The sequence below is a fragment of the Astyanax mexicanus genome, chromosome 8, assembly GCF_023375975.1.
Source record: "Astyanax mexicanus isolate ESR-SI-001 chromosome 8, AstMex3_surface, whole genome shotgun sequence".
In the NCBI taxonomy this organism is placed as follows: Eukaryota; Metazoa; Chordata; class Actinopteri; order Characiformes; family Acestrorhamphidae; genus Astyanax; species Astyanax mexicanus.
Genome location: NC_064415.1, coordinates 42,814,669 through 42,841,988, shown reverse-complemented (window position 1 = coordinate 42,841,988; position 27,320 = coordinate 42,814,669). Strand labels below are relative to the sequence as shown.

The following is a 27,320-nucleotide window of genomic DNA, read 5'->3' as shown; positions in this document are numbered from 1 at the left end:
CAGCCAAAAAGAATTAGAATATTATATAAGACCAATTGGTACATTTTCTGCAGTGTGGGCAGTGTGCCAAATCCTCCTAGAAAATAAAATTTGTATCTCCATAAAAGTTGTCAGCAGAGGGAGGCATGAAGTGCTGTAAGATTTTGACTTTGGACTTGATAAAACACAGTGGATCAACACCAGCAGATGACATGTCTCTCCAAACCATCACTGATCATCAGTAAATTTTACATTTCATTTATAAATCAAGAGATCAGAGTCTGGAGGAAGAGTGGAGAGACACACAGTGCAAACTGCTCGAGGTCTAGTGTGAAGTTTCTACAATCAGTGATGGTTTGGAGAGACATGTCATCTGCTGGTGTTGATCCACTGTGTTTTATTATCAAGTCTAAAGTCAATGCAGTGTTTTCCCACAAAATCTTACAGCACTTCATGCTTCCCTCTGCTGACAACTTTTATAGAGATGTAGATTTCATTTTCCAGCAGGACTAATTTTCTGTAGACACTGACTTTTGGGTAATAATCAACAATAAAAGAAATAAACACTTAAAATAGATTGCTCTGTGTGTAATACATCTATATATAATATGAGTGTTTATGTCGATAGTGAACTGACATAATATGTGATGCATTTTCTCAACACAACAGTAACAGAGTGCAAAAATAACCTGTAGCCTGGCCTGTGGAAGCTAATACGATGGCTACAGTGAAATACTCAGTGAAGAATTTTTTCACAAATATGTTGAAAAAATGTGAAAAAAAAAACACTTTTTTGCGTTTAAGACTATACCCGTAATGGAGAATGTGTAATTGCAGCTAAAACTTTTAAAACGTGGATTGTGGTGCAGTCTTTTAGTGAATGAATCTGGTGATTTAAGCGAGGAATCTTTAATTTTTTTTTTAATTTTTTAATTTTTTAATTTGTACTTCATTATATGACACCTGTGCTATTAGCAGGCTGGCTAACACAGCTACCATAAACAGTGCAGTACTACACACTAAGCTTTAATATAAAACTATATAGAAGTTGTTTAGTGGCAGTAGGGTAAAGTTGACTTAAAGATAGCTAACTGTGATTAGCCATGGAGCTAACTTAGCGATTATCATGCTAGCTAACTCACTTGGTGATTAGTGCAGTAAACACAGCTAATGTTAGTTAGCATTTCCTCTGTTTTGGGTCTTAAGAGCTGTTTTTCCCTTTTCAGAGGTCAGAAAGAAGAAGAAAGAGTGTGACCTTGGCTTTACAGCTACCCAGCACAAATATATAGAATAGAATTTATCCTAAAAACAAAATGTAATTTTACTATAGCTCTTATATTAGTGCTGAAATCATCAGTTTACTTTGTTTAGATTGAATTACAAAGAGCCTGTTAGTTTATCATCTTGCTCTGTTCTTATGTAACGTTATATATAAGTTATACGATTATTATTAATAACGTTAAGAAATGGAAGGACGAGGAGCTGCAGAAGTGCAGGGAAAGTGTGTTTCTTGATGATGGCGTGTGTAATGGTGGAGAAAAAGCAGCAGTCTAATCCCGCCTTCTCCACCTGTCCTCACTAATCCTGATTAGAGTGCTTTATGCACCAGCCCGCCAGGGCTTAGTGCGAAACGTCTCCTCTGCTCTCCTGTCCTGTTCCCCTGTTCTCCTCTGTGAATCACTGTCCTTCAGAATGCATTGTTCCTCAGCTCTCTGCAGTACCACCACTGCTGCTCTCTGTTACCGGCAGACTGAAGGAGTCCGAGCCTAAAGCTGCTGAGTCAGTGTCTGTCACTGCTGCTGCTGCTGCTGCTACTGCAGGAGGAGGATCCCGAACGCAGCCAAAAACACGGCCCACGCACCAGAGAGAGCACACGCCCGGCTCTCACTAATGCCCGTAATTTCTCTCCCGGTGAAGCAGTGGCCTCCCACACTTTTAGGAGCTGAGGAAGACACAGAGTTAGGCTGACACACACACACACACACACTCTTATGTCAATGTTACACACGTCACACACATCAAGTGATTAAATGATCATAACCTACAAATGACATACTGGTACATTTCCTGTTTGCCTGTATTTTCCTATATTAGCCAAAACTGCAAGAAAAACACTCCAAAAAGGCTCCCACTAATAAAAAAATTAAACAGTGTAATTATATTAAAATGTATTTATCGTATTATTTCACACTATAAGGTGCACAGTATTATAAGGCGCATTATGAATAAACATCTATTTTATAATAAACATCTATTATAATGCGCATTATGCGACAATAGTCAGGAACAGGGGTGTTGCCATGTTTTTCTTCTAATTCAGCAGGTCTCGCCGCTGGGTGGTGATACCTGTAGAGCTAAGCTATCTTAAGCAAACAAAATAATGTGTAATTCTTAAAAAAAAAAAAAAAAAAAAAAATGAGTGCTGAATATTAATCTACATAGATTTCGCTCCTGATTTTTTTTTTCCAGCACTAATGGCTGGAGCATTAGCTTTAGCTGCTAGCTGCTATTAGCTGCTAATGTTGCCCAACAACGCTACACTGAGGAACCCTGAGTGTTCCAGTAAGCCAGGGCAATATAAGCTAGCGAATATACTCACCTATAAATGGCAAAAGCTCTAACACTGCGATTAGCAGCTAATGCTTCTCCAGCAGTGCTAGCTGGGGTTAGCAACAGGCTACAGACTGATAATACTTACCTCTGGATGGCCAAAGAGCTAGCACTAAGCGCGGTTAGTACCTAATGCTAATACTGCTGAAGAGCTAAACTGAAACTCCTGTATAACGATGTACTTCAGTGGAGTGGCTTTACTGCTCCTTACTATCTGACTGGTAAAATTCAGACATAAGGTCACCAGATTATGAGGCCCACTGATTTTTTTAGGGAAAATGAACGGATTTTAAGTGCGCCTTATAGTGCGAAAAATACGATATACATCGCTTTTTACAACAAATGTTGTCACAAAGCCTCTTTACAGAGATATGGATTAAAGCCCTTTTTTTGATGATAGTGGCAAAAGTGGCAAGTAGAAACTTTGGGAGGAACCAAAACTCAGTAAAAGGAACCCGTCCTCTTCAAAGTGCCACAGGATGCATATGGATCCTACTGTATATGATATGCCTTCATACTTAATCATTTCTCAACTTCTATTCAGGCAAAAAGGTGGCCAAACAGAGTCCTCCATTCAGTTATAAATTCTTTACCAATTAACTTTATACTTCTGCTATAATATTGTAATTAGTTACATAAATCATTAAATTCGCACATATATACAGTTTTATTAAATTCCAATAACTACTTCTGTTGCATTGTTTTTGATAATAAGTATATCAGCAAAAAGATATGTTGACCCAAAGTACACCAATAGCAGTTTTTAGACCACAAAAGATGATGCTTATGGAATAGTTGTTAGTACTTCGTCCTGCAGAGGCAGTTCAGCACCACGGACAGCAGTAACTCACCACCACCGAGAGTTGCTGTGATCATGCTGCCGAGCCAGCGCTTACTGTATTTTACTGTATTTCTGCTGTATATGTTTTTGTTCTGCTGTTGTGGCCTAAAACGGCTAAATTATTGCTGCTGCTGCTTCAGAATTGTATAAAATGTAAGGACATCATATTTACAAAACTTTGCAGAGAGCTTTTAATTTGAAATGAGGGATATAGGTAGTGTGACGAGCGAGGGAGAAGCAGGAAGGACAGAAAAAGGCAGAGGAATGTAGGAAAGGAGAAGAGCAGGAGGACTATAGAGAAGGAGCAGTAATTGAGGAAGGGGGAAAGCTGATGCCTTTCCAATATGTAATTGACTACTGATGAACTTAGCCAATCAGGACGCTTGCTTTCAGCACACCCCTCACACTGCCGATCAATCACAGCTGCTGCACAGAAGCAGCACATATACAGCATTTTCTTTTATTTAATTGCATTAAAAAGGAATGTTTGAATACATGCCTATTACATACCGATACAGGAAATAGTATAATCTGACTATATTTTTATTATAAATTAAGTCTTTAGAGTTTTCTATATTTCTACATAAATATGACATAAAACATAATCAGATGCCTAGAAAAGTCCTAAAAGTAGATACAGAGAACCCAAGTAAACACAAGAAAACAAAATATTATACAAAGTTATTTATTTATTGAGGAAAATGATCCAATATTGCATATTTGTAAGTGGCAAAAATATGTGAGCCTTTGCTTTAAGTATCTGCTGTGACACCAGTGCTGATGTCAGTGCTGTTGCTGACTGTCTGCCTGCCACAAACTCTAGTTCTTGCTCTAAAGACTGCATTTCCCAGAATGCACCTCTGTCTAACCTCCCGGACATGCCGGATCGTGTGATGCTTTGGCTCACCTCACTGTTGAGATTGCCATTTCCTGTCTGACTTTGTATAAATACCCCTCTATTTCTAAGATGGATGATCACAAGCCATCAAACCAAGCTGAACTGCTTATTTTTTTTCACCAGGAGTGGCATAAAGTTATCCAAAAGCAGTGTGTAAGACTGGTGCAGGAGAACATGATGCCAAGATGCATGAAAACTGTGATTAAAAACCAGGGTTATTTTACCAAATATTGATTTCTGAACTCTTAAAACTTGATGAATATGAACTTGTTTTCTTTGCATTATTTGAGGTCTGAAAGCCCTGCATCTTTTTTGTTATTTCAGCCATTTCTGGTTTTCTGCAAATAAATGCTCTAAATGACAATATATTTTTATTTGTAATTTGGGTGGAATGATGCTGTAGTTTATAGAATAAAACAACACTGTCCATTTTACTCAAACATAAACCTATAAATAGCAAAATCAGAGAAACCGATTCAGAAACTGAAGTGGTCTCTTAATTTTTTCCAGAGCTGTAGCAATGACATACACACGGATATGCTACGCTGTTGTTAATCTGCTGCTGCTGCTTTCTCTCAGTTGAGGCTGTGAAATCATAACCTTGGAAGCTAATGTTCTCTTGATGGATAAATTTACCTGACTGTATAATTCTAATATTTCTCTCTTTAGGTGTCTGTTATTAAGTCTGTAGCTGAGAGTGTAATTCACTCGCTCTCATGATGCTTATTAATAAAATAGAATAGTGTATCAGCAGCAGGTTTGTCTCTGCCCAGTGGTTGACAGGTCATGTGTAATTATTGATCTGCGGGGGCTTTGTGTTCTGAGACTAATTTTCTTTTGTCTCCGCAGTCGGAGGGTTCCAGGCTACAGAGGGAGATGAAGGCTTATATAGCAGCTGTGAAAGGTGACTCACCCTGTCTGACACATGCACACACACACACACACACACACACGCACGCACACACACAATCATACACACAGCTGATAATACTGAGTGATGAGTTGGGATGCCTAACTGAATTCTCTCTCTGTGTTTTAATACTGCAGCAATGCAACAGGCCTCCATGAACCTGACAGAATCTCTGCACGAAGTCTATGAGCCCGACTGGCATGGCAAGGATGATGTTATGTCCATTGGAAAGGTTAGTGTAATTAGCGTGATTGCAGTAGCCAATCAATCACAGTATTGTTCTTCTTAGGTCTTCTTCTTCCTCTTTTTCTTCTTCTTCTTCTTCCTCTTCTTTTTCTTCTTCTTCTTCTTCTTATTATTCCTTTTTTTGAGATATCGATTCCGTTCCAATACTAAAACATGCGTTCTTACTGGTTTTTGCTCAATTGTAGTACGAATTTGCCCCATAGGAATGAAAAGGGGCCCAACTAAGGTGCTCAAGGAATGCCTTCTGCACTGTGAGTGTATGGAGGAGCTAATAGATAAAGCAGCTATTGCTCAAAAAATGTGAACACCCCGCACGTCTAGAGCAACCTAGCTTCCATAGCCGTGCAATGTATTTGCACATGATTTATGCAAATATATTACTTAGCAACCACCTATTAACACCTTAGCAACCACCTAGCAGCCACTTAGCAACCCCATAGCAACCACCATGAACACCATAGCAACACCTTATCAACCATCATGGATACCCCAGCAACACCTTATCAACCACCACGTATACCACAGTAACACCTTAACAACCACTTAGCAAGACCTTAGACACCACCTAGCAACCATTCAGACACAACATAGCAACCAACACTAACACAATAGCAACACCTTAGCAACCACCACGGATGCCATAGCAACACCTTAGCAACCACCACAGACACCATAGCAACCACCTAGCAACCACTTATCAAACACCATAGCAACCACCATTGACACCATAGCAATCACCTAGCAACACCTTAGCAACACTTTCTCACTCACTTACTCACTCATCGTCAACCGCTTTATCCGTTATGGGTCAGGGGGGCTGGAGCCTACCCCACCCGGCATCGGGCGGAGGGCAGGATACACCCTGGACAGGCCGCCAAACTATCCACCTTAGCAACCACTTAACCAATATGAGCACCATGACAACACTTTGGCAACACCTTAGCAACCACCTAGCAACATCCATAGCAACCACTTAGAAACAACATTGACACCTTGGGCACCATTGCAACATAGCAGCCAACTTGGATACAATAGCCACTGCTTAGCAACCATCTAGCAATGACTAAACAATAGCTTAGCAACCAACAGAGACATCATATCAACCAGCCACAAATCAGCACTGCAATCACACTCACAGTTTCTGCAGGAACTGCAGTCTAGTTGCATTTGTTGCCCTGAATCTACAGGTACAGCTGGAAACTGGGGGCTCAAAGAATAGTTGCACCCAGAAGGAAGTGTCAGGAACAATGAATGATATTAAATGATGTTATTAAGCTACATTTACAGAAACAGAGTCTTTTAGTATGGGGTTGGACCACCATTGTGCCAGATGTCTCAGCATTGAGTTGTAGTGGTTCATAATAGTGTCCTGTGACAATCAATCCCATGCCATTTTGTGGTAGGGGCGGAGTGGTCACCACCTGGACATGTGGTGTGTGACAGCAAATAAATTGATCTTTGCCCTGACCATAGTGCCTATACACAGATTTGATGGTCGTTTTCACCGAGACAAAAGCAGGACTCATCCCTGAAGATGACCTGCTGCCAATCTGAGTAACTCCAGGACAGTTGGGCATGACACCATTTCAGTCTTTTACAGTCTGACTTTATATATTCAGTAGTAAGACCCTCAGAACCAAGCGTGAGACTTCAATTATTTGCATGTCTCACACTGCCAAATCTACCAACCAAGTTTCATTCCTGTTAGTTAATTACTTCTGGGTGCAACTATTTTACATAACTTTTTATTTAAAAGACCCAAACAATGAATTATAAACAGGCTAGTTTTGCTGTTTAGCTTTTGTATATGGACAGTCTTTACTGCAGAGTGGATGGTACATCTTGAAATGTGAACAGTATTTCCATATTACTAAAAACTTAATATTTTACTAAAGCTAGGACAATTCAGTTTTCACATACACTAACATGCTGACATGGGATAGCTATGATTAGTATGTAAACTAATCACGAAATGCTAAACTCAGGGGGCAACTTGGGAAGTTGAACATTGGTGAATATGCTCATGGCAAGGTGATGTTAATTATCAGAGTTTGAGGACCTAATAGTGGAAGCAGATGAATGCAAAATTCAATTTTCCTACCTCAGTGTGGTAGTGGTAATGATTGTGACCAGTGTCATCTGGATAGACTTGTGGGGGGAACACTGGCAGATATCACTATATACAAGGAACAAAGAGACAGTAGCATTTAATTATTTTAAAAAGGTCACACACTCTAATATTTGGTTGGAGCGCCTTTAGCTTTGATTGCAGCACACATTCTCTGTGGCATTGTTTTAATAAGCTTCTGCAATGCAACAAGATTTATTTCAATCCAGTTTTGCTTTAATTTTTCATCAAGATCTTGCAGCGTTGATGGTGGTAGAGTCTGACCACTAAACAAAGTCTTCTCCAGCACATCCCAAAGATTTTCAATGAGGTTAAGATCTGGACTCTGTGGTGAACAATCCATGTGTGAAAATGATGATCTCATGCTCCCTGATCCACTCTTTCACAATTCCAGCCCCGTGAATCCTGACATTGTTATCTTGGAATATGCCCGTTCCATCAGGGAATAATAAATCCATTGATGGAATAACCTGGTCTATATTCAGTATATTCAGGTAGTCAGCTGACCTCATTCTTTCAGCACATACTGTTGCTGAACCTAGACCTGCAGACCAACTGCAGCATCAACCCCACATCATTTACTTACTTAAATCCAGGTGGTGACTTTTTTGGCCAGACAGTGTATTTCCATTGAGGTTCTCTGGAAAAGGTTTTTTAAATGGTTATATCCGGTTCCACTGGACCACATTCCTAAATACATTTCTGGTATACAGATAAATACACATATACAGAAGGTAGATTACATCAAATAGACTTTTATAACAGTTCCTGTGTCACATTCGCATTCGGCTCTAAACAGTAGCATTATACCTAGTTCACACTACACAATTTTGCAGTTGCCGACAGGAATTTTTGGGGGGCAAATTTCCAATCACTCAAAGTTTGCTCAGTTGTGTAGTGTGAACTACAGAGTGATTGCTGAGTGGTCACCTGTGAGTCACAGAGGCCCGTCAAGCATCTAGCATGTTTAATATCTGACCCAGTCTGTGACAGAGAGTCAAGAGCAGCTACCTACTGCCAATGGGACCACATAGAGAGAAAGGGATGCGTTTAATTCTCATGTTCTCATGTAATCTCATGAAAAAAAATCAAGTAATTCATGACCCATGTACCAATGTTTAGTAATGTAGTGTGAATGCTACAACTGAAAGACTCGCGATTACAGCACAACCAGTCATGTAGTGAGAACAGCTTGCTGGTTTCCACCCCTCCCAAAAAAAAGCTTTCTGGGGGTTCAGTACATCCAACAGAAGGGCAGTAAACATGTCTGGAAGTTCCCTGAATATTGACAAAAGAATAGTTTACAAAAACACATCTCACAAAAGTTCAGAACATTTGAACTTTGCACAGACCCCAGCAGTGGAGCGTATCAGAGTCTGATCCGTTAGGAATCTGCCTGTGACAGGTTTTACAAAACACCACATCACATCTCGGAACAGACAGAGGAAAGAAACCAGCTCTTAGCTCTGAAGTTTCTGGAGGAAGAAAAAAATCTCTCAGGTTTAATTATTACTACTCAGTCCAAGTAAATATTTGCAATATTAGCAAGCACCATGAATGCCACAACAAGGAAAGAGACATCGGGCCCTATTTTAGCGACCTATAGCACACCGTTTAATTGCGCAATACACAGCTGGATTTAAGGCATGTCGTTTTGTATTTGGTATCATAAGGATGCAAAAAGCCTGCCTAGCACAGTTTGAAAAGTGTGTCTGTTTTGGGCGTAATAGAAAATAAACCAATCAGTGTGCCAGTTGTCATTCCCTTTAAGTGGCAGGTGCGCTCTGCATCTCAGCGTTCTCAACTCTAACCTGTACTAACCAGCTCATTTAAGGGAACAGCAATGTTATTTTATTCTTTGTTCTGTTCATTTTTGATGTGAATGCTGGATTTGCACGCTGCAGTGCCGCTTATTTGTGTGTGTAACAAGCGGCTGACTGTTGACTTTTGTCAAGGTTTAAATCGGTCAGTGGCACACACCTGTGTTTTCTGCCGCAAAGATAGCAATACGCCATTCATTTACTTGAACACATCTCACAACTCCAACACGGGTGAAGGGTGTAAAAATATCCTGTTGAGGGGGTACAAAAAGCATTGTGACACGCCTTGTACAGGGTACAAGGCGCCCTTGTGTTTAAAGAGAAAATCTCTACAGTTTCTTAAAATGTTGAACACTATCATTAACACATGTTAGGAATGTCCACAACTTCATAGGTTGTGAGGTGTTATCTTGTAAGCGTTGAACACTGACCGGCATGCTCATGGGAAGGCCATGACAAGTCCTGTGGTTGGTGTCAGCTTTCATTCCATTTTTATGTTGCGTGGGTGTTCCTCAATCCACTCTGTCACATGTGTAATGATTGTGCCTGGTGGTTTCTGGCTAGAATTGTCTATACAAACAGACAAGTGACTTTGGTGGAAGTCACATCTGCATTTAAAGCAGAAGACCCCACACACACATAACTTACATGTCAGTGCAGCATTTTTAGCTTCCATGCCACATGGCAAAAGTCATGGGACACAATACTAGTCTTGTATCCCTTGGCATTTGGCATGTTAATGCAGATGTATTGTACTATATATAATAAATAGAGGTACAGAAGCCTTCGGAAACAGCTCCAGCTCCAAGCAGCCTCTCTGCAGTCAAAATCCAAGAGTTACATGAGAATAAGAAAGTAATCACAGAGGGGCTGACTGAACCAAGTGACTAGATATATGATTTACACTGATCATCCATACATAACATTAGAACCACTGGTGTGCATCAAAACATGACGTCTGTCAAGGGTGGACATACACTCCCCTTCATAAGTATTGGAACAGTGAGGCTAGTCCTTTAATTTTTGCTGTAGACTGAAAACATTTGAATTTGACATACAAATATGAACACAAAAGATCCCCAGATTTCCAGGTATTTACATCTGGATCTGATACACAGTTCGGAAGAGAGCATCTTCTGTCTGAGCCCACTCATTTGTATTATGAGCAAAAGTATTGGAACAGATAAAATAAATACATTAAAATAAATGAAAATAAATTAAAGTGAATGAGATGTAATATTTAGTAACAAATTCTTTGCTTGCAGTAACTGCATTAAGCCTGTAACCCACTTACATCACTAACCTTCTGCAGTCTTCTTTTGTGATGCTTTTCCAGGCTTTCTCTGCAGCCTCATTCAGTTAGTCTTTGTTTTGCAGGGTAACTCCCTTCAGTCTCCTCTTCAGCAGGTAAAATGCATGATCTGTAGGGTTTAAGTTTGGAGAGTGACTAGGTCAGTTATTCCACATCTTACCCCCGATGAACTATTTGAGTCTCTAATTGCTTGTTATCCACTGATAGACAGCTTTCTGTTTTTTAATTTTTGGTTACTTCTCTAACTATAAAAAATCTGACATTGGCAACATAACACACCTTAATACTTTCACTCATAAGAAAGACGGGTAGGTTTAAGGTGCTATCTTCTGAACTGTGTATCAGTTCCAGATGAATTCCTAAATACCTGAAAATAAAAGTTAAATGTTGATATTTTATGTCATATTCCTCTATTACTGTAAAACACAAATGTTTTAGTCTACAGCAAAAATAGAGGGATTGGCCTCACAATATTTTGGAAGGGACTGTATTAGGTAGCAAGTAAACAGTCAGGTTATGAAGATTGACCCACTTTGTCAAATTGGCAAGGAATTCTGTTGAGTAGTCCTATGTATACAGCTATCAGTGTCTACCAAAAGTAGTCCAAAAAAGTTCAGTCAGTAAAAGAGTGACTTGAGGTAATGGGTACTCAGGTCTCATTAATGTGATCCATGGAGGCCTCATTTCACATCTTACAGAACTTAAAAAGATCTGCTGCTAACACCTTGGTGCCAAATACCACCAAACACCTCCAACTGTCTTTCTATATGGCCCTTTAAATCAACATGCCATGTAGTGTTGCACAATAGGAAGTTGTGGAGAGAACTGAATGTGTCCCTGACCAAAGCTCTAGTGACTAGTGAGCTGCATCTCAGATATGGGTGTCAGTTTACTGGGCCACGAGAGTCCAGCCTGTGAACAGCTCGAGGGAGGGCCTCAGGCTTTGCGTTTCAAACACGCCTCAGAAAGAGCTGCCGAGAGATCAAGGTGAGGTGCTATTGAATTTCTCCATCCAGCTCTGTGCGCACAAGCTCAGAGGTATCCGCTGGGAGGAGAATAGCATGCATGTTTTTAATGTAATGTGAGATCTGCATTCTCATAGAAGAATAAAAGAAAACATTGCTGCTGTCCAATTAAAGAACATGCATCTATATTTTTGTCTGTTTTTAGTTTTTTTTTTTATTGTTTGGACTCAGTAGCTGATCTGAACACTGTGTAAACAAATCTAGATAAGTAGACCAATATAAATTATCTTACAATTCTGGGAACTTGTGTCACCTTATGTCACCTTCTCATCCTGTCCCTTGATTGTCTCAATGTTTTTTGTGTCTCCTGCTTTCCTAGTCATGTGCTCTCTAGCACATGGCACTCTCTGTGTTTCCCTTGTCTCTGCCATTGTCTTTTGTTCTCCTAGAATATTTTAATGTGCTGAATAAAGGCTTAATGTAGAGCTTCAGGATCAAACACATGGGATCTCAGACACAGAAACTCACGGCCCCGAAAAAAAAAAGATTTCCCACCCTTTCCTCGGGCTGAGTCGGGCTCAAAATAGTGATAGGCTGTTTTTTTATTTTTTGTGTTTTCACCCCAGTTTTTTTTTGTTTTCACTACAGATTTTTTTGTGTTTTTACCCCAGATTTTTTTTTTGTGTTTTTACCCCAGATTTTTTTTTTGTGTTTTTACCCCAGATTTTTTTTTTTGTGTTTTTACCCCAGATTTTTTTTTTTGTGTTTTTACCCCAGATTTTTTTTTTTGTGTTTTTACCCCAGATTTTTTTTTTTGTGTTTTTACCCCAGATTTTTTTGTGTTTTCACTACAGATTTTTTTTTTTGTGTTTTTACCCCAGATTTTTGCTGCCCCACACCATGGCTTCTCCGCTGTGTCCGCAGCCCAGGAGCACCAATGCTTCAAGGCTTCTCCGCTGAGTCCGCAGGCCATAAAAAATTATTTTATATTCCTAAACCATGTTAAATTATATTAGATTAAAGGAAATTCATTCAGACCTCATTCTTGTAGGCAAGGTTTTTTGTAACTGATTTAGCCACTAGTGTTGCCACATTACTATTTTATTATATATTAAAATACATATGAATATATATTTTAACATATATATTAATATTTTATTATAGAAACCAGTTTCGAAATGCCTGCAAGTTTTTAACATGTATAACAGTACTTTTAAGCAGCTTCATAAAGCTATGTTTGCTAGCAGGAATAATTTTGTTTTTTTACACCGTCAAGAAACAATACTTAACGCATTTAGGTGGTTCCTCAAGCTTAATGTGCCACCAGGATATGCTAGATGAATATCACATATTTGGCACACTGCCTTTGTCTCGTCTACACTCAATTTGAAATGCTTTCAAACAGCTGAGCTTCTCGGCATTTTGCCTCTCTTATACCTCCATTAACCTAAACAGAAGTGTGATGTTAGAGCGAGGTGGAGCTAAGAAAAGGAAAAAAAAGCGAATATCCGAATACCCGAATATTCGGGTCCAGCCCTCGCTCATACAAAAAAACTAGTCCTCCATGTTCATCTTCAACAACTTGTAACAGATAAATGGGTAAATTGACACAGGTATGAGAGCATACATGCATTATTAACAGGAGCAGCAGCTGTTTGTTTGTGTGTGTTTTTTTGCGTGTGAGAGAGGAAGAACAAGAGAGAAAAAGAGAGAGAGAGAGAGATGGGGAGGGAGTGTAAGACTGTGAGAGTTAGAGCTTAGATCGGGCCCTAAAACTCTAGCCCGACCCGTCCCGAGCCTGTATACGTTCTGCCCGAGAGCGACCCGACCTGACCCGCCTCATAAACTGTCATCATGAGCCTGAGCCTGAATTAAACCCGGCATTTTTTTAGTAAGTAAACTGTTAAAACTGATCTTTTTTAAAACATTTTCAGGCTGTTTAAGTTCAGAATTATGTTAATTGACATTGCAACACTGAAGAAGCAAAGACCTGTAATTTAATAAAAAATGTTTATTAAGAACCGATCTCCCCGTCTACTCTTATATAATTATAATTAACAGTTTCTGCAAAAATAAATACTTTTAGAACAAACGATTTATGTTTTTAACATATAGTAGGACTGGGCGATATGGATTAAAAACTATATCTCGATATTTTTTTCTGAATTGCGATATACGATATATATCTCAATATTTTTTCATCCTATAAGGTACTATCAAAAAGATACTTTTTAAAAAAACAAAGCTACATGTTTCAAATTGTATATTGGTACTTTTATAATTCATTGCCGTATATTGTATATTAGAGTAGCCTAGCAGTTCTAGCAGCATTTTATATAATCAACAACTGAAAGTCATTTTAAATTATACTAATTATAAACTATAATTAACAATGTTTTAGAAAATAAAAAACACTTTCTTTCACTTTTTTTTAAGCATACAACCTAAGCGCAGAACACAAAAAAAGCTATAAGGTGCTCACTGTTTAGGCAGTTTGATTTGTTACTTTACTATATTGTGGTTATCATGCCATAGCTTTATATAAAATAAAAATAGCATTAAAAACAGAGCCTCAGGTCGGGTTGCGTTCGTTTCAGGCAGATAATCTAAGACCTAGTGAGATTTAGTTATAAGATTTAATACATATTTTATTATAAATAAAAACTAAGCCACTTTCTGGAGTCAACAGTAGTTACAGTGTGTTTACATTAGAAAATTAATACGCTAATACTTCACTAGGCTCTGTAAAAGAGTGAATTATGGGGCTAAACCTGATCAAATGATTAATTTCCAGATTATTTGCATGTATTATCATGTTTACATTCACAGGACTACTTATTTTACTTTAACTTTCATTTAAAGATAAACGCATTTTCGCCTTTTCCTATAAAGTCACCAGTTTATAGACAAATGTTAATTTTTAGCCAATAACAAACAGTTCAGGCGAGAGCAGACAAGCTTGGCAGTGCTGCATGGGTCAATAAAGGACAGTGCGATTTGTTCCCTCTGTCTGAGCCAAGTCCTTAATGTCGTGCCTTTCAAAGAACTGCAGCTAGCTATGGCCACTGAGCCATAAAAGATGCTGAAGTATAAGAAAGACAAGCCCCCACTGATGGGGGTGTTCACGCAATGGCTGCAGAGGATTTCGTTCACACTGCTTGGTTTGATCCAGCCACATGGTGGGAAGTTAATAGGACGTACTATAGCCCGCAGCGTGTGTAAGCTATAAGCTTTCAAGGACAGGATGAAGTGCAGTATGGAGGAACTGTCCTTTCTTATGACTCTGAGGAGAGAAATGCATTAAATAAATGTACATGTGTCATCAATCCCACATTAATAAACTACAATGACATGCCATATGTCGTTAGAACAGAATCTAGTATGATGTCCCATGACTTTTGCCCTGTCCTGTGGAAGCTAAATATTGCTGCACTAACCTGAAGGACATGTATGTGGGGCCTCCTGCATTGAATGTGTATGCGAATTTTGCCAGGGTCATGATCTTTACCACATATTGACTGCTCTGTCTACTGTGAGTGGTAATGCCTTGTTGTTGCATGGAATACCAATACAAAACATGTATCTTAAATACTCTTAATAAAAAGGGTACAATAACCCATTCATTTAGTACAAGTAAATTTACTTTAACCCAATCAGGTGCCACTTTTAAGATTTTCTCTTCGCAGTGTATACACGAGGTCAGTGCATAATAAACAGAGACCACTTCAGTTTCGGAATCAGTTTCTCTGATTTTGCTATTTATAGGTATATGTTTGAGTAAAATTAACATTGTTGCTTTATTATATAAACTACAGACAACATTTTTCCCAAATTCCAAATAAAAATATTGTCGTTTAGAGCATTTATTTGCAAAAAAATGAGAAATGGCTGAAACAACAAAAAAATCATCCATCTTCCTCTTGATTATATTCCAGTGTTTTTTTTTATTTGGTCAAATCAAAGGAACTCATTTTTTAAGCGTCTCTTATTTTTTTACAGAGCTGTAAATGATTGGGTTTGTAAAAAATATATAAAATCATAGATTTGAATTTGTGCTTAAGAACTGATTCAATTAGTGAGCTGACTATACACGACTCAACCCATCGAATAAGTTTGTCAAAGTGTTCAGACACCACACAAATCACATGATAATTCACAAAATATCAGCAGATTTTGATGTTTAAATGTGTTCCAGGTTTTAAATGCCTTACTTTCTGGTTTTCTTAGCTTTTCAGTGATCGAGTAAACCAAAATACGAAACAATTATTATGTTGTTTTCTTGGAATCTTTGATTCCAAATGTTTTTTTCCCTGTAGGAGGGTCTCTCCTCTCAGACAGCTCACAAAGTTAACTACCAAATAAATTCTAAAAACGTATTATTACTTTTTTAATTAACAAGTGAATATTTTTTTCGTTCTTGCATTATCAGTCCAAATGTTTATTTGAGATATTTAGGCAGATAAAGTATCGAAAGTTATACTTTTTCTATCATTTTCAATCTGGAAATGGAAGGTTCCATCCATATTATGTCTGACAATTAGATCTTCCTTGAACTCTAATAAGTCACACCACGTTGTCATGAGCATGCTGGCCTTGTTCTTTTAAATAGTATAGGATATGTGAACTCCTGAAGCTAGTTTTAAACACCCTATCAGTGCAGGTGTCTTTTTTTCTTAGTGTATAACATGCACTCTGTCTTTTTTGAAGGTCTCATAAGAATAATGTGACCTTATTTGCTGATGACACCCATCTGTCGTTCCCACCTAATGACCCTCCAATCTCTGCATGGATATCACAGTGTCTCTCAGACATATCTGCATGTATGAAGGAAAAGCACCTTTAATTAAACCTTTCTAAGACTGAACTTCTGGTTCTACCAGCAAAACAATCCATTCAAAGTTCACCATAACCTCTCTCTGTCTCTCGCTGACAAAGATTGCTAGGAACCTGGATGTTATGGTTGATGATCAGCTCTCCGTTAGACACAAATTTGACCGTTTCTAACACAACAAGCCACCCAACTTTTAGTACGAGCAGTGGTCATCTCATGCCTCGACTATTGCAATGCAACGCAATGCTAACTGGCCTCCCGGCCTGTGTAGTAAAACCACTCCAGATGATCCAGAACGCAGCAGCACATCTGGTCTTCAACCAGCCAAAACGGGGACATGTCACCCCGCTGCTCATTGAGCTCCATTGGCTACCAGTTGCTGCTCGTATCAAATTCAAAGCTCTTACAATCGCCTACAAGGTGATGACAGAACAGCTCCTTCCTACCTGCACTCACTCCTGAAGACTTACGCTACCTCCCGGCCGCTGCGCTCCTCCAATGAACGTCGCCTCGCTTTACCAAACAAACATTCACACAAAGCAATCCAGACTGTTCTCATACAGAGTTCCCCAATGGTGTAACAAACTTCCTTCCACTACCAGATCTTTAATAAACTCCTGAAGACAGAGCTCTTCAAAGAGCACTTACTCTCCTAACACCCCTAACAAACTAACTATGTTTAACCTCATTTCCTGCTTCCCCTTCCCCTTTTCTTCTCTGTCCCCTTTGGTCTCCTTTAGATCAGGAGAATCTCTCGCTATCTTTAAGAAACTCCTGAAGACTGAGCTCTTTAAAGAGCACTTACTCTCTTAACACCTCTAACACACTAACTATGTCTAACCTTATTTCCTGCTTCCCCTTCCCCTTTCCTTCTCTGTCCCCTTTGGCCCTCTTTAGTTCCTGTCAAAGACGTCGAGTGGTCCAGCGGTCTAAAGCGCTGCCATATGAGTGGGAGGTCACAGGTTCGAACCCCTGCTCATGCTTTGCCATCAAGCTCAGACAGCACAGGGCATCTGTGAGCTGATGTATCAGAACCGAGTCGCTGCCCTTTCCTCAGAGCACACTGGCTGCTCGGCAATGCTGCATCAGCAGCAGCTCGAAAAGAAGCGGTGGCTGGCTTCACATGTATCGGAGGAAGCATGTGTTAGTCTTCACCCTCCTGGTGTGTTGGGGTATCACTAGTGATGAGTGGGTTGGGGAATTGGCCATGTAAATTAGGGAGAAAATGGAAAAAATTAGAAAAAAAAATATGTTTTTGCCTTAAATAAAGTGTGCATATATACTATGTGAGTTTAGCCATTAACACTTTCACATTATATTGTAATATGACACTCATACATTGTAATTTGGTCTATTTTGACATCAAATTTTAACCTATTTTGAAGTATTATTACCTTTAGTCCTACATTCCTGCCTGAAGCTGAGTGCTATCTCACCCTATCTAAAACCATTTTTCTACTAGACAGCTGACATTTCAGTGTGCCAGTCTTTTATTGATTTGGAACGCTGTGCTGTTCAGTGAAAAAGTCACTTGTCACATAAAAAAGGTGTTCACAATGATCACTTGAATGCTTCCACTAAGCAGTAATTATGAGTTATGTTAAAAATCTGAATACATTCACATTACCAGGCTGAAGCGATTTGAATGTGATTTTTTTTGCCTTGATGTGACACAAAATCAGATTTTTAAGACCTTTTGAACATGTCAAGTCCGAGTTTGTAAATTTTGTATTATTTACAAACAAGTCTGTAGAAGAGCCAATGAACGTAATGCGGAACTAACAGGAGTGTTGCACCCGGAAAGTGTAGCACTGTTGCTATTAGCAGCTCGCTACTGACTTAGCCTGCCCTGAGAAGTTTGCTCTGAGCACATGGTCTGAATATGGAGACCGGAGAGTGCAGGCTTGAGCACACAAGCAAAGAGTGCATGCTGAAACACAGATGTTTAATATTGTCCTCACACTGCCACTGTGCTAAAATCGCTCCCTGCCATAGGAAATGAATGGTTGCCTGCCGCTTTCCATTGTGAACGCAGGGTTAGGCGCTCATACTGTCACACTCTCTCTCTCTCGCACGCTCACATTTGTGCTGTCTCTTTTTCCTTCTCTCTCTCTCACTCTTAGGTATTACAATACAGCACAAAATGATCTAGTCTGCCAGACCTAAACCACACTACATTTTTATTACGGTTCCCTCACAATAATACTGGGAAATTCCAGCATTAAAATCAGGATTTTAATAATTTGTTAAGTGATTGACACCACTAGTATAATTTATTTTTGACAATCTAATGCTGACATTTCTTAAAAAGAATTAAAAAACTGAAATGCATGCAGTAATGTGCTTAGAAAAAAAATATTTGTAGTTTAAACAGTTAAAATAATGCTGTTGTGTTTTTGTTCTTAATAAAGCACCACAATTATGCTCATTGTTTTTTTGTTCGAACAAAACCAAAAAATGGAGCCTCTAGTGATTACAGTAGGAGAGAACCCTGGTTTCAGGCATTTAATAAAAGAGCTCGAGCACAGTTACAGCATTCCACCCCAAAAAACAAAACATGGTTATAATGAAGCCCCATTGTTATTATGAAGTTAATAAAGGTGAGGCTATACAGAATGCCCAGCCTCTTTATTTTTCCCACCAAGTGTACCGAGCCGTGGAGTTTATACCAAGGTATGAACTAAGAATATTCTGTACCGTTAGACCCTTATAACAGAATCGTTTGCATCTTTTGTTTTAACAATGCAATATTATTTCTTGTCTTGTTCTGACTACTGCGCTTGTGCAGATCTCCATATGAGGGGCATCCACAGTAGCACATTTAACGAACCAACGAACGAAGCCTCTTGAAGGGCAGAAATGTATCCGCAAACAGGTGCCCTGTTATGCATTATGAGCACTTAGTCATATTTGAACTAGTGGCCACTATCCTCATTTATAACCTCTCTTTTTTATAATTTTATTTCTAGTTGTTCCCATTTCTCCCCAATTCACACAGCCAATTACCCAACCCACTCATTAGGACTCCCCCTGTAACTAGTGATGCCGCAACACACCAGGATGGTGAAGACTAGCACATGCCTCCTCCGATATATGTGAAGCCAGCCACCACTTCTTTTTCAACTGCTGCTAATGCAGCATTGCAACACGCTTGGAGGAAAGCGCAGCAACTCAGTTCCGGTACATCAGCTCACAGACGCCCTGTGCTGCAGACATCACCCTAGCCGTGATGTGGGGAGAGAGCGCCATTTACCCACCCGGAGGGAGCAGGGCCAATTTTGCTCCCTCTGAGCGCCGGCGGCTTGATGGCAAAGCTGAATGAGTGGGGGTTCAAACCTGTGACCTCCTGCTCATAGTGGCAGTGCTTTAGACTTTAGAAACACTCAGCGCCCATATTTATAACCTCTCTATGGAGGCAATATGCATAAAATCATTGCTGTTTAATGAAAAACATGCATCTCTAAAATACAGCAGAGAGATAAAATCTTCTTAACTTTAAACATTTTCTGTTGGTTCATAAGAAATATTGACACAGTGTAAAGGACTGTTTGTGTGTCCAAATTATGCATAAATTAAAAAATTGACAAAAATAAAGATACTTATTTTTTCATTGCACAGTGACAGGAACAGATTTACACTACAGACAGATACAACTCACTAACATTTATGAATGTAAACCATCAAGATGTAAACAGCCAAATCCGATCTGAGCAAAAATAAGCTCATAATATGAACATAAACTGGTATATGGAATAAGGTCAGTGCTGTAATAAACCCTGGAAAAATCAAACTATGCCATCTCTCTCTCTGTGTCTGCTAACCCCCCTGATGTTGTCAATGGAAGCAGACAGCTATTAATAGTATCTGTTGAAACATGTCCTTTTGTTAGCTGGTATTTTAGATATGAATACAGCACTCATCAAGGTATACTTCTTTCATTAACCCTGTGGATTCTCATTTCTGTTATTCGGTTCTGTAATGTTTGTTTAAAGCTTTGGAGGAGGAGCACAGTGGATGCTGTGTTCAAAGCCTTATTTACAACAGCGCTCGCTGATGCAATGGAAGAGTAATTAAATGTTAATGTTGCTGCTTTGTGAGTCACACATCCAGCGTCACGAGTAAAAGTTTAGAGAACAGCTTTACAGAGGCAGGCACTTCTCTCCTGCTACATTTTCCTTTTGAATGTATTACTGGAACCTTTTTATGCTACTGTGCTTATGCTTAAACATCATTATGCATTGCTTTCTAACCAGTAAACAAACATAAACTGCTCAGGCAATCACTAAACAACCAAATACGTAAAAATACATAACCAAAATAATTACTTACAGGGTATACAGGGGTGGAATGGTACAGAAAAGTGAAAAATAATAGGGCTTTGTGGTTGCTATGGTGTTGCAAGGTGGTTACTAAAGTGTTAATAAATGATTGCTGTTTGGTTACCATGCTTATTATGTGGTTCCTGCAGTGTGTTTTCTAAGTGCATGCTATGGTGTCTTAGAGGGTTGCTATGGTATCTCAAGAGGTAGCTATGGTAGTGCCATGCTATTTTATCTGGTTGCTATGATGTTTCTAACTAGTAAATTGGCGGTTGCTGTGGTGTTGCAAGGTGCTCATGGTTCAGAAAAGTAACTAGAATAGGGCTCAGATATTGCTTTGTGGTTGCTATGGTGTTGCAAGGTGATTACTAAAGTGTTAATAAATCATTGCTATGTGTTTGCCATGCTTATTATGTGGTTCCTGCGGTGTGTTTTCTAAATTGATCTTATGGTATTGCTGGGTGGTTGCAATGGTATCTCAAGAGGTTGCTATGGTAGTGCCATGCTATTTTATTTGGTTGCTATGATGTTTCCAACCAGTAGATTGGCAGTTGCTATGGTGTTGCAAGGTGCTTACTAAAGTGTTGATAAATGAATGCTATGTGAATGTTAGAAATACATAACTAATATAATTACTTATAGGGGTGGAATAGTTCAGAAAAGCAGCTAAAATAGGGCTCAGATATTGCTTTGTGGTTGCTATGGTGTTGCAAAGTGGTTACTAAAGTGTTGATAAATTATTGCTATGTGGTTGCTAGAAATACATTACTAATATAATTACTTATAGGGGTGGAATGGTCCAGAAACATAACTAGAATATGGCTCAAATGTTACTTTGTGGTTGCTATGGTGTTGCAAGGTGGTTACTAAAGTGTTAATAAATGATTGCTGTGTGGTTGCCATGCTTATTATGTGGTTCCTGCGGTGTGTTTTATAAGTACATGCTATGGTGTCTTAGAGGGTTGCAATGGTATCTCAATAGGGTGCTATGGTAGTGCTGTGCTATTTTGTTTTGGTTGCTATGATATTTCCAACTAGTAAATTGGTGGTTTCTGTGGTGTTGCAAGGTGCTTACTAAAGTGTTGATAAATGATTTCTATGTGGTTGCCGTATAGCTAGAAATACATGACTAATATAATTACTTATAGGGGTGGAATGGTTTAGAAAAGTAACTAAAATAGGGCTCAGATGTTGCTTGGTGGTTGCTATGGTGTTGCAAGGTAGCTACTAAAGTGTTAATAAATCATTGCTATGTGTTTGCCATGCTTATTATGTGGTTCCTGTGGTGTGTTTTCTAAGTGTTTATTATGGTGTTGCTCGGTGGTTGCGATGGGATCTCATAAGGTTGCTATGCTACTTTATTTGGTTGCTATGATGTTTCCAACTAGTGGTTGCTGTGGTGTTGCAAGGTGCTTACTAAAGTGTTGATAAATGATTGCTATGTGGTTGCTAGAAATACATAACTAATATAATTACTTAAGTGGTGGAATGGTTCAGAAAAGTAAACAGAATAGGGCTCATATGTTGCTTTGTGGTTGCTATGGTGTTGCAAGGTGGTTACTAAAGTGTTAATAAATGATTGCTGTGTGGTTGCCATGCTTATTATGTGGTTCCTGCGGTGTGTTTTTTAAGTACATGCTAAGGTGTCTTAGAGGGTAGTACACAGGTACCTCAATATGGTGCTATGGTAGTGCTGTGCTGTTTTATTTGGTTGCTATGATATTTCCAACTAGTAAATTGGTGGTTGCTGTGATGTTGCAAGGTGTTTACTAAAGTGTTGATAAATAATTCCTATGTGGTTGCCATATAGCTAAAAATACATAACTAATATAATTAGTTACAGGGGTGGAATGGTTCAAAAAAGTAACTAGAATAGGGCTTAGATGTTGGTTTGTGGTTGCGATAGTGTTGCAAGGTGGTTACTAATATTATTATTATGCGGTTCCTGTGGTGTGTTTTCTAAGTGGATCTTATGGTGTTTCTTGCTGGTTGCAATGGTATCTCAAGAGGTTGCTATGGTAGTGCCATGCTATTTTATTTGATAGATATGATGTTTCTAACCAGTAGATTGGCGGTTGCTATGGTGTTGCAAGGCGGTTACTAAAGTGTTAAGAAATGATTGCCATGTGGTTGCATACTGTTACAAGGTGTTTGCTATAGTGTTGCTAAGGGTTGCTGTGGCATCCCAGGGTATTGCTGTGGAGTTATTATTAGTTCCTGTGGTGTGTTTTCTAAGTGAATATCATGGTGTTGCTTGGTGGTTGCAATGGAATCTCAGGAGGTTGCTATAGTAGTGCTATGGCATTTTATTTGGTTGCAAAGATGTTTACAACTTTTATCTTGGTGGTTGCCATGTGGTTGCTAAGGGTTTTTGGTGTTTACAAAGTGGATACCATGTGTACCGTGTTTCTAGGTGGTTGCTATGGTATGTCACGAGATGCTGTGTACTGCTATGGTATTTTGTATGGTTGCTATGATGCTTCCAATTGGGAACTTGGTGATTGCAAGATGGTTACTAAAGTGTTGATAAATGGTTGCTGTGGTTTTGCTAAGTTTACAGGTGGTAGTTTGGTGGTTGTTGTGGTGTTGCAAGGTGGGTTCTATGGAGATGCTAAGTGGTTGTCAAGATATTCCAAATTATTTTAATGGTTTCGCTAAATAATTGCTATGTAGTTGCCAAGATGCTATTAAGTGGTTATGCTGTTATGTTGTTTCTAGGGGGTTGCTATGGTATCTCAGGAGGATATGCTATGGAAGCGCTATGCTATTTTACTGGTTGCTATGATATTTCCAAAAAGTAGCCTGATAGTTGCTGTGGTGTTTTAAGGTGGCTTCTATGGGAATGCTAAGTGGTTGCAATGGTATCCCAAATTGGTTGCTATGGTGGTGGCTACAGGCAATTGCTATAGTGTTTATTAGTGTTGTAAGTGGTGTTGTAAGGTGTTGCTAAGCAGTTGCTGTGGTATCAGATTTGATTGTAGCTATTATGTCTCTTGTGGGTGTTATTGTTGTGTAGTAGTATCATTTTGAAATTTGAAGAGTGCCATCACTTGTACCCTATACATTACTATATCAAAAAAGTCCACACAGGAAATAACTCTGGTTTGATTTGAATGATGCCATGGAAGAGCAAATTTTGGTTCCATAAGAATGTGTGTAAAAACTTTAACATGAAGTAAAGGTTCTGTAGAGCTTTAGAAATGCCCCATTCCATCCTCAAAGAACCTTTTAAAACACCTTTATATTTAAGAGCATACTGCAATTTGCTGCTCCTTCAAGCTCAGCAGAAAACAATGGCTCCATTAAAAGTGAAAAACACTTTTCCTCCAAAGTGTGAACACTGTTTTAACACTAAGAAGATGCAGTTAAAGTCTTTAGTGTTATTCAGCCACAGGAGCGTTACAGACTGCAGTAGACAACAAGCTGGCCAGACCTTTCATTACCACAGGCGGTCTGCTTAATTTACCCCACCTAATCCTACTGATCATTTACTTAAAAAAAACATAGGAAATTGTTTTCCACCTACAGCAAGTAGATTTAACAGAGCATATATTCAAGTAATATTTACTCATAAATCTCAGTGTATTTTTTCAGTAAATGTTACTTTGCAACACAAATTACTCAAATAGATTTTACTCAGTATATCTTAGTAGATTTTACTACAACAATTATGTGCCACATTCTCCCATGGTGTCAGGGCCAGACAGGAACCAGACAAGTGCGGACACAGTTTACAGACTTTATTAAAAGACTGAGATGGTACAGGGGTAATGAACACAAGTAGGTACAAAACCAATGGTGGATAGCAGAGAGTAACCATACCATAAACGGCGGACAGTCCAGAGTTCATACACAGGCAAGTGGTGAAAGGGAGCAGGAAAAAATCAGAGTAGTAAATACAGTCCAAGTAATACACGAGAGTAAATCCAAAACACAGGGCGAGGGCGAAGGCGAAAGGCAGAGTGGAAAACACAGTCCAGGTCATACACGAGATAAATCCAATAAACGGGCGTAGGCAAAAATCGTAGTTGGAAAAACACGGAAAAGAGGTCATAAACGGAGAAATCAAACAATGGCAAGAGAAACGCTTTGTATTGCAGGAAAACCAAACAAATATTCTGCGAGGTTTGTGCGTGAGCATGGTCCTTAAATAGTGAGGGAAATCAGTACTCAGGACTTCCTGGAGGCGTCACGTGGTGTGTCACGTGATCGGGTGTGAGTGTGATGTCATGGTGTGGTGCGTTCTGGGTATTGTAGTTGGAAGTTTGGGAATCACAGACAGAGCTGAGTGTGGGAGACACAGGAGCGCTTTCAGCACCAGACATGACACATGTCTTTTGTTATTTAGCCAGTAGTAGAAATAATGAAATTCTTTAGTAATGCTTATCCTCTAAATATTGTATTTATTGTAGTATTAATTTCTGTAGGTGTTAATACATGGCATATAATTTCCCAAAAAAAAACACATATTTGAAGTAACACACTTTACAACAAGTTTTTATAACAACTTGAAAATGTTTCATTGTTTTGCCCCAATAAAGTAATTCATCTTTATTTACCAGTCAAAATAAATAACATAGTACAATTAACAAGATAAAGGATCATGGACAAATCAAGAGAGACCTGTCTGTATCTATTTGTAGAAATAACTTATATTCATTATTTTTTTGAGGTCATACCACATGATATCAAAATGTGGCAACTACATACCAGCTGCTAAAAAGTTTTTTTTTTTTTATCAAATTTGAGAGAGAGTTACAAACAACATGCAACCTGGTAAATGATGCAACTTCCTGTCTTTAAATGGATTTCAACATAAAAGTCCCAAAGTAGTAGTTTCTTGATGGTCGCACCACATGATATTCTATAAAATGGAGATTGTCGGACAAAATTTGCTTGTATATTATGATGGAAATAAAATTACAAATGCTTTGAAAAAACATTTTGAAAATCATGCCAAAAAGGGGAGAAAAATGTATAGATTTAGAGTAATTTCAACCTCTGAACATGCAGTAAAAATCTCCGCTGCCCGCTGCATTCCGTGAGAAAAAAGTTTAACTTTCGTTTGGAACGAAATCTGACATCACTGCACATGTGTTGATCCTATAAGAGACCTTTTACTTCCAGTTTTGAGTTTTGCTTCTATAAAAAGCAGAAATTACAAAAACTTTGTAAATTTTACTTTGGCATTTAGAATAAAATTTACAAATGTATTTGATGACAAACAATTTCAAAGAAACACCAAGTAGTGCATATAATTTTATGTGAAACTATTAATGTATTATTAATATAACTAGACTGTACTATATTATTCTTGTAGATAGTACTTAAATAAACTTAATTATATTTACAAAGTCCAAAAACTTTTTTACAGTGTTAATGAATAGTAGAAAAGTGGGAAAGTCAAAGCAGGCAGATTTTAGTAACTACAATTCCTATTACCTTTTTGCTCACAGAATAAAATACAGACAGAATATGTATTCAACACTATTTTAGCAATCCATCTGCCAGCCGTCAACTGTGCAATATGCAGTTTAATTAAGAGCGAGTTGTCATGTTTGGTATCATGAGGGCACAAAAAATATACCTTGCGCAGCTCGAAACGTGCAAAAGGCATGTAATACTTCTCTTAATTAATCTTGGGTGTGTTTAGGGTGTAATGTAAAATAAATGTATTAGTGTTTCACTTGCCATTTCTATTGAGAGCCAGGTGCACTCTGACTTTGGTGTATTGTTATTTTAACAGTGCAGCGCTTCTGTGCTTCTCTGTAAAGGAACTAATGTGCTTGGTTATGCTGTAAAGGTGCACAAGCAATTTATTTTAGCAATGTTATTTTATTTTGTATTCTGTTTATGGTTGATGTAAATGTTGGGTTTGTGTGCTGCTGCACATCCTTGTGTGTGCATAACAAGCGAGGGTGTACGTTAGCTTTGCCAAGGTAGCAATGAACCTCTTACGTTTGACTGTTCAAATAGTTCAGATTACTATTTAAAGGACACAGGCACAAGGTGCAAAAAAAGACTGTTCATGGGGTGTAAGATAGCAATGAGCATCGTTGAGCACCTTACGCAGGGTGTAAGATAAGTCCCACTATATTTTTTATGTTAAACTTTGTTTTAACAGATGCGTAGGTTTGCTTCTGTTATGTCTGTGCTCATTTAAATAATGCTGATTCACACTCAGAAACTGTCCTCTTTTCTCTCTCCTCTAGAGCTGTGATGAATTATGGGAAGACTTCCATCAGAAGCTGGTGGACTCCACAATCATTGCGCTGGACACATACTTGGCCCAGTTTCCAGATATCAAGGTAATGTTTGAAATGGTTGTATGTAGTAAAATATAGTATATAGTGAAATATAACACAGTTAGTTTAGTACAGTGCTTCTTAATCCTGGTCCTGGAGCCCCCTGGCCTGCGTATTTAAACAGTTTCACTGCAACTCTGTTGTGTGATGGAAAAA

The 27,320-nt window shown here is 38.6% G+C and overlaps 1 protein-coding gene across 2 annotated transcripts in view; it reads left to right on the top strand.

Moving 5' to 3' along the window:
• Positions 1–27,320, top strand: part of amph (amphiphysin) — a 104,638-nt gene that overhangs the window by 29,838 nt on the left and 47,480 nt on the right. For both annotated transcript variants that reach the window (XM_022678011.2, XM_015603253.3), the window contains exons 3-5: positions 5,178–5,232; positions 5,376–5,470; positions 27,072–27,167. In XM_022678011.2, the coding sequence (XP_022533732.2) occupies positions 5,178–5,232; positions 5,376–5,470; positions 27,072–27,167 (246 nt within the window). The remainder of the gene's footprint in view (positions 1–5,177; positions 5,233–5,375; positions 5,471–27,071; positions 27,168–27,320) is intronic.